Below are 16,837 nucleotides of genomic sequence, written 5' to 3'. Positions count from 1 at the left end.
CATAGTGTGTGTATGTGTGTATAAAACGCCACCCCCTAAGGCTAAAAAATCAGTGTGTGCGGCCGAAGCCCATGAAGAGGGCTACCACAAGGAAGAGGGCTACAGAGGTTGACAGAAGTGTGGAATTTAAGAGGGTAGAGTGTGTGATTAGGTTTGGTGGAATTTATATGAGAGGTTGTCAAGGTCAGAGGTGTGTCAAGTCACTGTGCCAATATGTACTTAAATTGTTCCCTCAATATTCAAAATATTTTCCTGCTGTGGGATGGGTTGAATAAAACACATTTATTCTGATGCCATGTGCACTGATACAGTAAATGACTGGTGTGATCAGATCCGACCCATCAGATGACCTCAGCGAGGCTTAGTAGTGGCTGCTTGCAATGTTGGTGATCAAGGGAAAAATCGGCCGATGAAAGTTTCAAATTATTTGTTATAATTTAAATAACCAGTATAAATTCTTGAATTCTAGTTGCAGTGAAATATCCCATTGGGTTATTAACCCTTCGGTCGTTACAAATAATATAACATATAAACCCCTCTATCTCCGACAAGTGCCATTCGTCTTCAAATGACCCCATATGCAGTAACACCGCCAAAGCCTCTTTATCCCCCAGCCGGCAAGGCACGATACCAATCCTATGTTTTACAACAAGGGGATATATAGGGGCATGTGCGGTCATCTAGAGCCAAATGTCTCCTATCTAACCAAAGGACAGGTAGATACAGTATTTCAAGCAGGATTTATGGCACAAAATAGCATTAGCTAAAAACCGTCAGGCGGCAGTGATGGCTAAAAAACCATTCTAGTAGCGGAACCCAACAAGATTGGAAAATTGCCACCACCAGAGGGGAGAGGAAGCAGTAAAAATGACGGTAGATGGGGGGGCCTCACTGATAACATGAGCAGCCAATATATCAGACTGCACCTGGCAACAACGGGCCCCAAGGGGCCCCCCCAGCCGAACCGCACAACCCAGAGACACACTCAACACTCTAATGTATCTATTTATTTATTTCATTTGTCCCCATCCTTACGGTGTCTATCTCTGAGGTGGGGGGTCAAGAGGAAGCAGGGGCACCCTGATATTTAAAAAATCAATCTGCCGTCAAAAAAGATTTCATTCCTTCTTCAATGACCTGAAGCGGGAGGTTGGGAAATATTGGTGGGGTGCATATGTGTGGGTCAGGGTGCAGAGGGAGGGGCAGGACAAAGTGTTGCTGGCCAAAGAGGAGTGGAGTTAATGTGATCACTCAGGGACAAGATGCATTGCGCGCGTGTGTGTGTGTGTGTGTGTGTGTGTGTGTGTGTGTGTGTGTGTGTGTGATGGGGGTCTGTGTTTGTCAAGGTGCTAGGGTCTATAATTGTCCATGTGTGTATGTGTTTGTGTGTCCCGGAGACTATTAAGTACTTTTAAAGTGCTTTGTGTAGGCTACAGTGTAAGCTTCCTCGGCGCACACGCACACACACACACACACAAACACACACGCAGCATCCAACCGCCTCAGCCAAACAGCAGCGTCCAACTAGGTATAAATACTGGCTTGACACTTTAATGTCAGGGGACGGCTTGTCCTGGATTAGAAACTTGTAACCCACCACGGAGCTTGACATTGCTGGGATGAAGGGGCTGCAATAGGCAGAGTGAGGAAGGGGGAGAGCTATTACGGTGGGTCTATGTTTGATGTATAAGGGCATCTAACATGGACTGTCGACTAGCAGATGTACAATGTTGCTTAGTGGCCAGCTTTCATTGGCAAGGGAGTTTTAGTCTATTGCACTAGCGTGTATCAGAGACACAAAGACACATGAAAACACACACACTTCAAAACAAATAAAAAATAGAGGACATACTGAAAAATTAAGCGCTTTTCTTCTCTCCTTGATCCTGTTGACCGTGCTCCGAACCTGAAAAAATAGGGGAGAGAGTGAGGGAGAAAGAGATAAGTGTATCTGACACAATGCTCAATGGAACACACTTGCAATGGATCAAAACCAAAACAATATTTCACAGCAAACAACTGCGAGCACCCAAAGTGTAAAATGGAGGAAGGGGAGTGGAGAGGAAACAACAAATTAGGAACGTTGGTTTGCAGGTGCTAACAGCAGTTGGGGAGGTGTGTGTGTGTGTGTGCGTGCATGTGTGTGTGTGTCTGTGTACGTGAACGTGTGAGTAAGTGCGCATGTACAGTGTCCCAGTATGTCCCAGTGGCTAATGGGACTTGAAAGTGACACATAGAGCTAGCAAACTAAGGAGACGACTTCAAGCTATCATCTGTCAGCATAGAGCGCCGTGACCAACAAATGGAGCTATTGGAGGAGAAGGGACCGCCCTAGCAGAACAGATTACATTTTTACACTCCGGATAAAACAGTGTACTGGACGCCTTCATTTAACACATACAATACCAGGCATAGATATTCGAGATATACAACATACGTGCATACAGTTTCAGTAAAGACTTATAATTAAATTAAACTAATTTGTGATTTACCTAAATTAAACAACGAATATATACATATTATATGTATTACATTATACTGATGAATGTATCAATCTTTCTTTTAAATTGATAAATCACAATTTGTAATTGAACTGATCCAAGTAGTTATGACAAGTGACGATTAAAACATGTATGTAAACATTGTGTAAATAACATAACAGTAAAAGACAGTAATTTTGCAATTTTCTCTGTTGTTTGAATATCATTTTACATGAATTAACCTCTGACAAAAAATTGTCAAAAAACTTTGTTTGAAATAAAAACATTATTAAAAAATTCGGAACAATTAAGTAGATCTTCATATTATTTTTGTCTATGATCAATTTGGTACAACAACAAGAACAATATATCAAAAAGGAAAAAATCAAACAAACATACAGCCGGAATTACTCAGTGTGTTTTCAGTTAAGTAGGATGAAGTCTTCTATGAACAGCCTCTGGCACTTACGAGGTGTGTGTGTGTGTGTGTGTGTGTGTGTGTGTGTGTGTGTGTGTGTGTGTGTGTGTGTGTGTGTGTGTGTGTGTGTGTGTGTGTGTGTGTGTGTGTGTGTGTGCGTGTGTGTGTGTGTGTGTGTTTGTGTGCACATTGTCAGCGCTCACTGTAAATTTGTAGCGGAGGGGCACTCATCACTACAGCCCGTCCCAGCCCAGCCCAGCCCACCACGTTAGTGAATATGCATTATGGCTTATGGCTTCATTAAGTCGCAGCGTGTTATAAATTATGACACCACACTGAACACACACACACAGTCTCAAAGACGGCATGTGTATACAGAGGATGTTTTGCAACGTTGAAGGGCCCCATAATGAAGAGAGCCCGAGCATTGTGACAGGGCAAAATCAACAGCACCAGCATCATGTTTTCAAAATCCTCCTATTATTTCTGACAAGATCCGCAGAAGGCCTTCAACGCGATGCAGATGTTGGAGAGACAACGTCTTAACAGAATCTAATGGGGAAAGTGAGTCCTTGGGATTTCATTGATAACAAAAGCAGCCGGCGTGCTGAGGCAATTACATGACACAACTTAATTAATCATTTGACAATGAGGGGAAGGGCATTGTTTTAGATGATTGTTATGTGTTTAAGGGGGATTGCGCACACTCAAGGTTTCAAATGATGCAAAGTGTGGTTCCCCATTTAAATGTGCACTAAGCGATTACCATATGAAAGCAGCACGCCCAACAACACCTGCCGACATCCTTGGAGCTGATGGAAATAAAAGGTCATCAAAGCACGGGATTACAAGGTGACCACCAAGGAAAAGCTAATTGCTATGAATAATGGAAAGTTATTGTCAGGTAATTAGCAATTAAAACGCTGCAATTTGAGAGCAATAGCAGCAGACGCAATCTGTCTTCCATGCCATATTTATAATTATTGAGCCTGGAATCCATCCTCATGAATGGAGCATTTTCTGACTTTTAGGCACCAGGTAATCAACACCTACTTTAGCATATCAAATAAACATGTCTTCACCAAACAATGGCTAAAGACAGATTTTTACCAGGTTAACAACTAACAGCGACGTTGCAAAGTTTTTTTCTCACTCTAGAAGTATGAGTGTGATATGGGTCCGGCCATCAAAGCAAGTTTGACAGACAAAGACAGACCTGGAACCTTCCGGTCTCACGTTGGCCTTTTCCCTTAGCATTACCATTTAGTGGTTTGTTTTTTTATTAAGCAAATATTTCCTTTCAGGTATCAGGTAGTGTGAAACCTGAAGTCAGCAGTGTGCCACACGCTAGACCAGTTAAAGACACAAAACAAAAGATCGAGCAGTTTGGGGAGAACCAAATGAGGGCTCTGGAAAGGTGCTGAGGGTTCAGAGGACAAAAAGAGAAACGTGTACATCTGAAAGATGGCAAAATTACAGTAAAAAAAAAAAAAAATGTTAACAGAGAAGTGTGGTCCTTTTGAAAAACGGAACATGTACATGAGCTGCCCCCATGGTCAAGGGCAGTGAAAATGAATTCCCAGGCACTAAAAAAGCCACTTAAGCAAGAATGCTGTGTGGATTTATTTTACAGTGCAAAAGGTCAACCCTCCTTGGCTCTGCATTGTCGGCGCTATGACTCAGGGACGGCTCTTCATGCTCTTGAGAAGACATGCATGGTGAAAGGAAAGAGAACATGGGAAATAGCAAAGGACATGAAATGCAAATGTTACTGTACATGTGAGATGTCCTCTTCGATAGTGAGACCAAAAAAAAGATAAGAAATCTGGCTAATTTAATACTTATTAATCATAAATGTAATGGTAATACTTTAAAGAGCTGGGTATTATATAACTATGTTACTCTGCTCTTTAAAAAAGCTGCTCGTATGGTACAAAGTGTCAATTACCTTGTTCATTTAGTCCAAGCAACAAGATCTAAAAGATAAATTAAGTTTGTATTCGTCAAGCAAGGTTCATTCCACCCACAGAGAAGACCGTTTGTTAGATTCATTTTAACATTCTGTATTTACAGCTGTGATATCAACTATCTTTTTATATATAACATGTTGTATGTTTCACCAGAAAACTGTGTACTTGGCTTAAATACTATTTAGAAAATAGACTACTGCATTACAGAGATTGTTGTTGAATCTGTTTATTTGAATTGTTAACAAGGCAGATTTCTCCTCAAGGTTTGCAATGGGAAGAGTCTAAACATGAAAAATAAAGTTAAAAAAAAAATTATTTTAAGAAGGCTCAGATGCAATATTATTTCTGCACATCTAAAGTTAACCCTATTTACATAGACGAAGAGCCACATTTGACCAAGAGTGATTTTCATCGCTCGAGTCTCATCCATTAAATCGTGTCTCTCTGTGTCTCGCCACTCAACCAAACCCTCCACCCCTACACAGCTGTGGCGTATCTAAATGGTAATAAAGCAGCATCTCTATACAATATGTCCTCCTTCGTTGCATATTGTTGGTTGCATATTGCTTTTATTTTTTTGTCCTACTATGGTTACTGCTTGGGGCCCCGCAAAGCCCTGGCCAGCGGGTTTGTCAGGATGCTAAATGGAGGGCCGTGAGTTAAAAAACTTAAAGAGGCAGTGAAATATTAGCCAATGTGGGTGAGGAATGAGTGGCTGAGAACCGCGGCGTGTCAGTGTTTAATGGTCGGACTCGGATGCATATAAGTTAGTCCAAGCATGAAGGGCAGTGGGATGCTCGCGTGGCAACGACGTCGCCTCCCCTCCTTCCCATCCCTCCTCCCATCCACAGATGCACGTTCACACACATACACACTCGTACTGTCACCCCCCATCCACACAGCGTTTAAGCAAGGAGCCCATCAGAAACTTGTCATTTCTCTCATTCACTCCGCCAGCCTTGAAACACAATGCAGACTTACCTCTGTGTTGTACACCCCATATATCAGGAAGATGAACAGGCCCTGCAAACACAGACAAAGAAAGAGTGAGAGAAAGAAAGAGAGAGCGAGAGAGAGAGAGAGAGAGAGAGAAAGAAAAAGAGGAGGACAAAGTTGTTACAGTTGTTTTCTCTCTTATCCTCCAGTAAGAAGTAGGACTTAAAAGAGTCCTAATTGGGCGTTTGTTTTAAATATATAAATATATATATATATATATATATATATATAAACACACAAAGTCCATGTATTCACAAACATATGCAACAGACACAAATAAATTAGGAGCAAACAAAGAGAGTATGAACACAAACACATGTTAAAGGCACACACACACAGGCACATAAAGAGAGCAACTCAGGCCAGACAAGGCTATCAAGGAAAACCATTGGAGGAAAGCGTAGAAAGAGAGAGAGCATAATGAAAAAAATGACAGATAAAAGGAGATATTTCATGTTCATAAAACACCACGGCTAGTACCCATGGCCCAAGAATGCCATGCCCTTGGATGCATAAAGGCGGCACTTTTGGTCACAGAAAAACATCTATTTTTCATTCCAATCCATTGTGGCATCTATTGAATGTAAGCTGTGCATTTGCCTTCGAGCCATAATGTAATACTGCTGCCTCAATGGAAACAGTGAGAACAACATTCTCAGAGCACCGATTGAACTGTGCCACAAAAGATGTACTGCAAAAACAGAAATTGCAGGTAAAATCTTATAAATTTCAAGGCTGATAAATGCGTCGATCTAACACAAAAAAACTTTTAAAAGTACATCTCTCCCCCCTTTCACCGCTCAGTGTGTGTCTGTGTTGCTTCATCTTTAAACGAAGGTAAGGACACATCCTGAGGACAGGCAGGCACAACCTGGTCAATGCATCAATCAAGTCGAGTTTGGAGCATCCAATTTTTGCCAGAGGGAGATCTCGATGCATCACCATTGACAACATGATTTGGGGGCCCATTCAGAGTGACAGGCCGACGATGGCGACGGTGACGACCTCTAGCCCAAGCCTCTGCCCATCCACCTCCTACTTGCTGCTCTCCTGTCCTCCAGGGACTGAATTGCCCTGTCTGTCGGGCTGTCAGGTGACAACTTAGGGCATCCATCCTCTTTAAACTGACAATTCCGCTGGTCTCTGACATGCTGAAGACAACAGGCATAACAAGGGATCGCAAGCTCAGACCTGAGATTTTACTTACTTACTTTTACTTACTTTCAATTGCATGTAATGTTGGTTCCAACCTAATGCCGAGTATAATGTGATACGGCGAAGACAAACAAAAGATGTGTGCTGCTCAACAACACAATATGAATATGATGGGATTGCCAAGGTTGTTACCAACTACCAGAGATCGCACAATTAACACTAAAGATGAGATATCTGGTTTTCAAAACTCATCTTGTAATTTATACTCAGCAAATAACAAAACCTTTCACTGTTCCAAATATCCAGTAGTACACAAAATCCTTTTTCTCAACCTTTAAATATCATTGAGAACGCTTTGGTATTTTTTCAAGTGTGTGAAACAGGGTACATGTCTTTTTACTGGGTATCATCTTTCTTCCATTATTCAGTTATTGTCTTTGAATTAAACTTCAAGGAAGTTGGTATTCTTGTATGTGATATAGGCAGACTGTAATAATTACATTTAAAGTACTCCATTGAGGAAGAAAGAGTTTGAAAGTGTTTACTTGGTTTAACAAACAGGTTTTAACAAAGTAGTAAGACTCCTTCAAGATAAAATATGAATTGCTTGTTTCTTTTAAATTAGTGCAATCATACCCTATAATGTCCATTGCCATGTTTAAACAGAAACAAAGTAATGTAAATAGTTTACCATAACATACTGTTGTGTAATATGCTCTTTTCACCCACACACATACATGAGCACATGCATAATAATAGACAGTGGGTGGTTAATTTGTAACACGGACCCTATTGTATTGCATTAGAATTGCAATTTCTAACTTATTGTTGCAATTTGATTATCATGTTTTTGATCATTCCTCTTATTTGTAAATCCTCTTTTGTTGTGTAGTGAACAAAGTGGGGAAAACATACTGTGCACATTAGGAAAAATGATCTATTAAATTATAATTGAGTTAAAAATAAATGGCAGCACAACAATAATGATGGATTGTTTAAAATGTTAATTCATTAATATTCCCGCTAAAAACAAACAGAGACAAAAAATGGGCCGCATTATTTAAATGCATGTGTGCTTTTCTAAACCCAGTCCTGTTTCTTTTGAACTCAACGGAAAATGCTACAAATTTATGCAAAGAATGAATGCAGTTGCTTTTAAAGTATTGCTATACTGTACATCAAACAGGGGAGCATAAATTAATTAGTATCAAACTAATTAGGGAACAATTGTATGTTTAAAAAGTTAAAGGCAACAAACACTGTGTTTGACCAAAAACATTATTACCCCAGAGAGATGTACTGTGCTAACACAAGACAGAAAATAGCATTTGTTTAAATGAGAAAGCAGAAAGAACAAATCAAAGTCAGCAATCAATTTACTTACACAAACTAAGTCATTATAATTAAACCAGGATAATGTGGTTCTAACCCTTGTACTCCTTACGTTTGTAATGTTGACAACCTCCTCTTGGAAGTTTACCACATGCTACTCTTCTGTCCTTGTAACTCACTCTTCCTAAAAGCATGAGGGCATTACACGCAATCCATCAACCATTGGTAACACTAATTATAAAGGTTTGATTGCAGTGGTTGTGTAATTGTTTCTATTTAAAAGCTTTGACATACGTGGAAATATACATTTAAATAAAAAACATATTTTCCTCAAATGTCAAAAGCTGGAGATCTTTGGCAAATAACAAGGTTCTTATTCCCTGCCAACCTACAGGTTGTGTATTATTAGGTTAAATACAGTTTGAATTCCCATATTTCAGTTATCTGAAGTAGTTGCCAGAGAGCAGAACTGAACAGAAGACAAGGATGTGGATGGATGCACTTGTAGCTGCCAGGATGGAGCCTGTGCCTGTTCAGTTACAATTAATGGGCAGCTTGATACTGTATTCCATTATTATCACTGATGTAGAAGTTACATGTTCATATTTAAGCACAATTCATGTACAACAAAATGTCATAAAACATCAAAGGCAGAAAAAAAAGCAGACGCATAATAAATAAAATCCAGAATTTTCTGTATAATGATTTAAGTCCTATACAACAGCAATTTAATTGATATTGATTGTTCTGTAAATTGTAAACAATAATACAAGAGTTATAAGTGTATAATGTTTTGAGGATAATTTGTTACGACCTTTGCAGGCCTCCTACAGTTAGCAATACTGGTAGATTCAGGCGGCTTTCTGCGTTCACTTTCATTCAGACTCAGGGACAAGAGTTTGAAATAATGTCAAAATTGATTCCTTGGATCCAAAAATGTCTATAACAGCAGTGCACCACGACTCAGAGAACGACAAATAGCTACATTAATGGGACAGGTTGAAATAAACCGCAATCATCCTTAAAGTCTATATTGGCAGTGACTCCAATGACTGAACACAATGTAATAATTTCATCAGCTCCACTAATCAAAAGAAATGTTACACCAGTGTCAGGCGTATAGCCAGATATGGTTGGTCACATCCAATAAGATGTCCTCAACGTCAAACCAGTAGTGCAGGATAGTAACTCGAGACTTTAAAAGAAATCTTTTATGGTCACAAAAACGGAGCCCTTTGACTCTCCAACAAGACATTTTACAAAAGCCACTTAATAAAGGGGTTGTGGCCGGAGACTCCTCGAGTCCTTACATTTGGTACGGGTTAGCCTGTTTGGTAATGTATACATTTATTATACATATTATATACACATTTATTTCCACATGTGGACCCCAAAAAAATTGTCTCTTTTACAGTATTTACAAGACTTCAGTGTTTTGTGATCAGCCACCGGTGTGTTTACTTCCCATGTGCCCTAAGGCTCTAACTCAAAGTGCATTATTCCCATCCTACATCTGATTTGGATAGCAGTACAATATGTCTTTTAGAAAGGCACACAAATATGATTTGTAGAAAGTGGGTGAAAACTTGAAACACAGGCATCGTCTTTAAAACCTCAAGCTTTACATTGACTGATGTAAATTCAGCCTTTACAAACATACAATGCCAGAAATGTAGGCCAGTCTATAGGAAATTAAGTTTCTCTAGGGAAAGCACTAAAACAAAAACAAAAAAGTTGTATTTCCTCTACTGGTATAGCACAAAACTAAAAAGTGTCCCTCCATCTCAGCATCCCAGGTCTAAATAAAATGTTTCATGAATGAGATGGCTGTATTTTGTAGTAAACCACATGTTCCATAGTTTTTGAGAGAGCTTCAGGCACTGCCACTGCTCAGTGTCAAACATGATTTATAATTGTCTAACCCTATATTTAAAAATCAACATAGATATACTTTTCACAAATGAAATCTTTCAATTCAAGTAGCTGAAGACCACAACCTCCACATCCTTTTAGAGAATTCCAGGCTTCAGTGTCACCCAATGCCAAAAAAAATGAGAGCTATTTGAAGTTAAACCCAACGTCAAATACCCCGGCCCAAATTCAAACACACAGAGACACTTTTCACAAATAGAGCTATCTGCATCCCCACTTGGCAAAAAAGGGAGGAAAAATGCTCCCCTTGCACCTGGTAATCATTACGGAAATGAGAGACAGAAGAGGTTAAAACGCTGTGATGGGGGGAAAAGAAAAGAAATTCACACTTCTGCGCTGGGGCTTGCTAATGTCTCTGACCCCTCCACGCATAAACAGTTTAATTAACATGTATACATAACTTTCACTTTAACTGCTCATGGCATGTCAAATCAAAGTGTCTGTCAAAGCTGTGAAACAAGGAGTTGATACTTTGCAGGTCCTCAGTTCAAATCCAGCTCTGTGTAACTGCTCCAGCTGGCCAGAGAAGCTGGCAATAAGACATGAAGGCAGACAGACAGGCAGGCAGGGAGACGGGCAGCCTGCCACTGTGTCAGTTTGAGGAGGTAAATACCTCCCAATAAAAGCTTTGTAACACCCAGCTGAGCTTTGCACAACTTGGGCAGGAGTCAAAACAGTTTGATGTTTTCAGTGGAAAAACAAATTACCAACCAAACATTGAAGAACTCAACGTAACTTTTTAGTCAGTTCTTAACATTCTATGTGACATCAACATCATCCCTGCCTGAAGTCCATATACGAGATATAGATTGACCATATGAACAATGCAGTAAAAAATGCAGAATTTAAAGCAATGTCATGCTGTTCAAGTAAATATGAACATGCATAATATTCCAAAAAGTGGAGCCATAGTATTTCTACAGATACAGATATAATGTATAATACATGAATGTATAATAAACCCATGTAAACATGTTATGTTGTGTTCATTATATGTGCAGCTAGGAATATTATACATCTTTAAAGAGAGGAATTATATTGTCAACCTTAGATATACCATATTTGTCTGCACTATAGGCGCACAGTGGATTATAAGGCGCACTGTCCAATGAATGGTCTATTTTCGATCTTTTTTCATATAAAAAGCGCACCCGACTATAAGGCGCATTAAGCGAAACAAAACAGTCAGTCAGTCAAACTTTATTAAACGTGTTCACAATAACTCTCAACATTGTTCAAACGTTAATGAGCGTATTCACAATAACTCCCAACCTTGTTTCAGTTGTAACACGTAAAAAAAACAGTCTGATACCGCTAAATCAAAACGTTAGCGTAACTCTGTGTGGTCTTCTTTACTTGGCGCAGGTCATCTTCTTGCTTCCTCCACTTCCGTACCATTGATTCATTAATGTTGAATTCTCTCGCAGCTGCTCTATTCCCATGTTCTACTGCGTGACTGATTGCCTTGAGTTTGAAGTCTGCGTCGTAAGCGTGTCTCTTGACAGGTGCCATTTTGGGGTCCTTAAACACACACACTGTAATATTATGGCGAAGCACAGTATGTATTACTCCGCGACGCTCCTGACTACGGTAGCCGTAAAGGGGCGTTCACACCAAACGCGTTGTGAATCTTTCGTTTAGTTTACCAAATCGTACTAAAACATTTTGACAGAGCGCCGTGTACCACAGAAAATCGCTTCGAGGTCAGTAAGCACAGCCAGAATTAATCCATATATAAGGCGCTCCGGATTATAAGCGCACTGTCTATTTTGAGAAAATTAAAGGCTTTTAAGTGCGCCTTATAGTTCGGAAAATACGGTATGTCTAATTTTAATACCCTCAAAAGTTAACATTGCTGGTAAAAATCGCGAGCAAATAAATGCAATCCTGGCAAACTGGAATTGGCTGCAAAATGCACAGGCCATAATGTCCATCCAGTATCATTAAACTATTTATTTGGTTCTCTTAACAATGACGCATTACAGTATATAGTCTGTGTATGAGCGTGGGGACGGGGTTTTCTTCCTGTTTCCATCCTGTTGTACGATAGTAGGTGAGAGAGGATCAGTCATTCTTTGAGAAGAGCTATTAGGACTCTCCCTGTTTCCTTTCCCACACACACATCCAGTCAGTTGGGCTGTCACTTTGAGGAGGGGACCTCCAAGCCAGCCCTGCCTCTACAGGGTGTAAAGCTACAGAGGAAAACCGAGTGTGTGTACACACACACACACACACATACATACAAACAGGCACACACTGAGGCCGGCAGCAACACCAGTACTGGTGTGTGATGGCTCAGGAGAGGAGAGAGAGTTATTAGCTTAGCCCTGAACCACCTACTTAATATAGGGCGCCTGCGGTGATTGCTAAACAGAGCCTGGCAGAGGTGGACAGCTTTTGGCCCTGCTTAGGGAAATCCAATTGAAAAGCAGCCAAGAGGAACAACAACCCCGAAACAGATGTTGCTCGCTACCACCGGCGCAACTTGGGTACACACAACCCAGCGGCAACAAACCGCAATGGCAAATCTGACACACAAACACACACACAGCGGACACAGAGCAGAGCACACACACACATATACTGTCGGGCCACTTGGAATTTTACAAATAAATGTAATACAGTTCTTCACCTGTCATTTAATATGAAGAAATCCGAATATATCATCTAATGTTTTTTTTGTTTTTTAATAAGTAACAAATATAAAGAGCTCTAACGCCTCTATATTTAACGGATAAGAATATCAATATATGAAACAATAATAAATAATACAATTAAAAAATATATACAAATTAAATAAAAAATCTTTAAAGGTGTTGAATTTAAAGCATAATATATATTCCTCCACACAGCTCTCATGGTCATGGCTTAGCCAGCAGCTCGCTGCTAACGGAGCTAACAGGGCTAAAAGTGTTAACCTGAGGGAGAATGGAGGATGTGTGCTACGCTTGCTCTCACTGTCGTATAGAGAACTTTTAATTAAAATAAAACATCATCCCAAAGGGATAAGACACACCACCAAATGACAAATGCACAAACACACATACTGGACATTTATCTCCAGTTTGAACAGGAATTAAGGATCTATAAACTCAATTCAAGGTTAGATTCTTTCTTTCGTGGTAGAGCACAAAACACTTTGGCAGCTAACCCCCAAAAAAAGTAATTAAGAGGAAAAGCAAAAAGAGAAAGACCAAAAATCTGGAAAAAATGTCAAAGTCTGTTAAAAACATATTTATTGAGCGGAGGCCAAAACAAAACCTTTCCCCCAGGGAACACCCACCCAAACATCAACCCATCTATCTATCTATCTATCTATCTATCCCTCTCATTTTCTTTTTCTTTTTAACATCTCTCGCAGGGCATTTCAATGAAAACATCTCAAACCAATCATTACAGCCCCTTGCTCCAATATTAATTGAGTTTGGCAAGGCTGACCATGCCTCAGTCATAATAACATTCATTGTTTTTTTTTCTATTACCGCTACTGCAAAAGAGCAAAGAATAGAGGGGAGAGGTGGAGAGAGATAGAGAGAGGGGGAGGGGGATGGGCTAAAATCAATTCTGACATATCTTTATTGCCAGTCGATGACAAATGACGGCACATTTGCCATTGCTCTGGCATTGTGTCAGTGTTTGTCATATCGATTTTACATCAGACGGACAAATGTTATTGATGAAGCGCCCAAGTAACAGATGAGCACTTCCATTTTGACTCATTTTAACGTTAAATAAACCAGGCTGATGGGCAGTGAGGGGTGGACTTGTGTAGCGGATCCTTCCATTTACTAATACAGGTAATTTCAGATTTTCTTTTTTCTTTAAAATGAACTCAATTCTGAGGCATTTACACAAACCGGGCCTTTTGGGAGTGGGTAACTACACCCTGAACCTGATCACATGGCACACAATGTGGTAATGCAATGGGTGGTGTAAAGCACGAGAAAGAGAGTGACTGTAAACAAACTAGCTTTTAAACAAGACAATTTAGAATTGCGTGTTTCAGGCGCCAAGCAAAACACAGCCATGGAAAACTGATACAAACTTTTAACACATGGGTCAAAGAAGGAGTCTTTGAACTGGTGAGGGTAAGCAAGCTGCAAGTGCAAAGAGCTGTTTAATTAAAAAATACTTAGGTATCCAAAGGGCCTTTCTGTGGCGCCCCCTTGTCAAATTGTATGTGATCCCACTGTCAATCTCCTTGAGTGTTTTTCTAATTGCATAGTTTTCCACTGACAGAGAAGAAGAAAAATGTTGGACGGGAACAAGTCCTGAGAAACAGCAGCTGGGTACTGGGTTTGGTTCATAGAAACTGTATTCATTGACACACATGTGTGTACACACATGCTCTGTTGCACTGTACATAAGGTGCTTGAATTACTGACACCAACATACATACTCCTATACATACACACAGATGTAAATATTAAAGTCTGATATATTAATATAAATTGATCCACTATACACTTCCACTACACCCTGTCAACATGCTGTTAATTTGCAGCATACAGGAAGAAGCCTAAAGGAGAAATTTCACCACCTTTTTTTTTCCCAATCAGAATTGATTGTTAATGTAGTCAATTGGAGCAATACATTCCTCAGTGCATGTTGTATTGACCGAGAAAGCCGAGGTTGCAGCTGCAAGATCTGTTGTTCTTCGTGCATCCGGTGCCATGATTTGACATACATGGAGAACGACAGTGTTTTGGTTGACTTAGATCTTCGTCCGTTTTTATCCAAGCCAAAGAAATGCAATAGAGAGGTTGCAGCTTTATTAACGTTAATGTTGAAAGGGACCCTCCAGGCATCAGTAGCTGGTGCACAAGAGCAAGAAAACTTGGCTTTCTAGATCAATACAACGCGCACTGAGGAATGTATTGCTTCAATTCACTACATTTGCCATCAACACTGATTGGACATCCACATTAATAAAGGTGGCAAATTATTCCTTTGACCTAAAGCATGTTAAGAAATAATTAATATTAAATAAAACCGGTCCACCAGATACAATGATCCCCAAGCAGCAATTCTTCCCACACCAAGTGGTGGAAAAGTCCAACAGTTGACAGAAACACACACACACACACACACACACACACACACACACACACACAAATCTAGTGTGCACACTCCCATTCACCTAAACGTACACACATTCAGATACATCTATGCAAAGGCAACACACGTACATGAAAAGTCATCCTTTTTCTAAATAAAAACGGTGGATCTTTCCTGTTATAATCTTCCACTGGTAAACCTACAAGTTACCATTACAATGCTCCAGTCAAGCAGATGGCAGATTATATAGGGCTGCCCTGCAATCCATTTTTGGCTTTGACGGTTTAGTGAGGAATATTTAACAATATTCAAAGCTTTGAATATTGTTACAAAGAGGAAAAGAGCATCGGCACTGAAAGTCTGGGTGGTGAAGCTGCTGCAGCATACCTTTTTCCTGTGGCTGCTTCGATATTCAGCAAGCTGAGGACGCGGGCGCTTTAATTTATCGATACAACCACTCAACAAACAGCACTTTGGCCATTGATTACCATGGCAACGTTCAAAGCTTTGAAGCATTCTGGTCAGCCTTAACAGATCTGTTTTCATAATGTGCAAGTTTTGCACCCTAAATTAATAATTAGTGTGTACAAATTACATAATGAACGTGGTTATGTAAGACAGCTTCCATTCTTTATTTGCACTGCAGTCCACAGTGGCGTGCACATTTACAGTGGTCAGTGATGGTTTAACAAGCATTGCTGAAGTAACATCAGTGCAGCATCAAAAAGGTATGAGAAAAAGAAGGTCAAGGGGATGGGGAAAAATAAAAACGTTTCTATATTACAGCTGCTAGCTTGCTGCTAACACTCTGGTGGGAGGCTGTAGCGGACACACAATACCTTTAGGACAGATGGTATTAAACTGTGTTTTTTCACACACTTAACACACACTAACCCCCGAAGATACCGACCCTTGCTCAGGCACCCTCACCGGACTTCCCACCCTACGACACTAATTGCATTATTAGGAATACACAATCCAGTCGAAGAGTTCTGTGGTGGTGGGAAATAAATTAGCCCTTACGCTACATGCCAACAGAGCCTCAGTTTACAATATATGTGGCACTTTTTTTTTTTTACGCTTTGCTTGGGGAACAATGTGATTGTTTACCCTTGGTCCATTCTTTTTGAGCCAGTGTGCATGTGTATTCATAGTGCATGCATTCGTCGGCATGAAAAACGAATTCAACATCACCTGACAGATACATGTGCACACACACACAACAAACACACAACTGTACGCATACACAGTAAGGTCTCAACAGAACATCTAAAATTGCACCGCTGACAAGACTGTGTTGGCAGTGCCCTTGACTAACAATGACAAATGGATGCAATATGCAAAGTCTGAGCAAGTTTCTTTTGGGCACAAAAACAGGAAAAGATTGCTCCAGGTACTATTATGGGATGCGTTGCTCCCCTGCTGCTTCCCAGCTGAGGTGAGCCGAGCTGATGTTAATAGCATGTGTCAAGATCAAGAACTATGTGGGTGAGAGT

General features: G+C 40.2%; 1 protein-coding gene across 1 annotated transcript in view; it reads right to left on the bottom strand.

Moving 5' to 3' along the window:
- Window positions 1–16,837, bottom strand: part of LOC117729391 (adhesion G-protein coupled receptor D2) — an 84,232-nt gene that overhangs the window by 36,186 nt on the left and 31,209 nt on the right. Inside the window, exons 20-21 of the mRNA XM_034530400.1 lie at window positions 5,850–5,891; window positions 1,853–1,906 (exon numbers count right to left, since the gene is read on the bottom strand). Coding sequence (XP_034386291.1) covers window positions 1,853–1,906; window positions 5,850–5,891 — 96 coding nt within the window. The remainder of the gene's footprint in view (window positions 1–1,852; window positions 1,907–5,849; window positions 5,892–16,837) is intronic.

This window comes from Cyclopterus lumpus, chromosome 4 (assembly GCF_009769545.1).
Source record: "Cyclopterus lumpus isolate fCycLum1 chromosome 4, fCycLum1.pri, whole genome shotgun sequence".
In the NCBI taxonomy this organism is placed as follows: Eukaryota; Metazoa; Chordata; class Actinopteri; order Perciformes; family Cyclopteridae; genus Cyclopterus; species Cyclopterus lumpus.
This window is presented reverse-complemented; position numbering and strand designations above follow the sequence as displayed.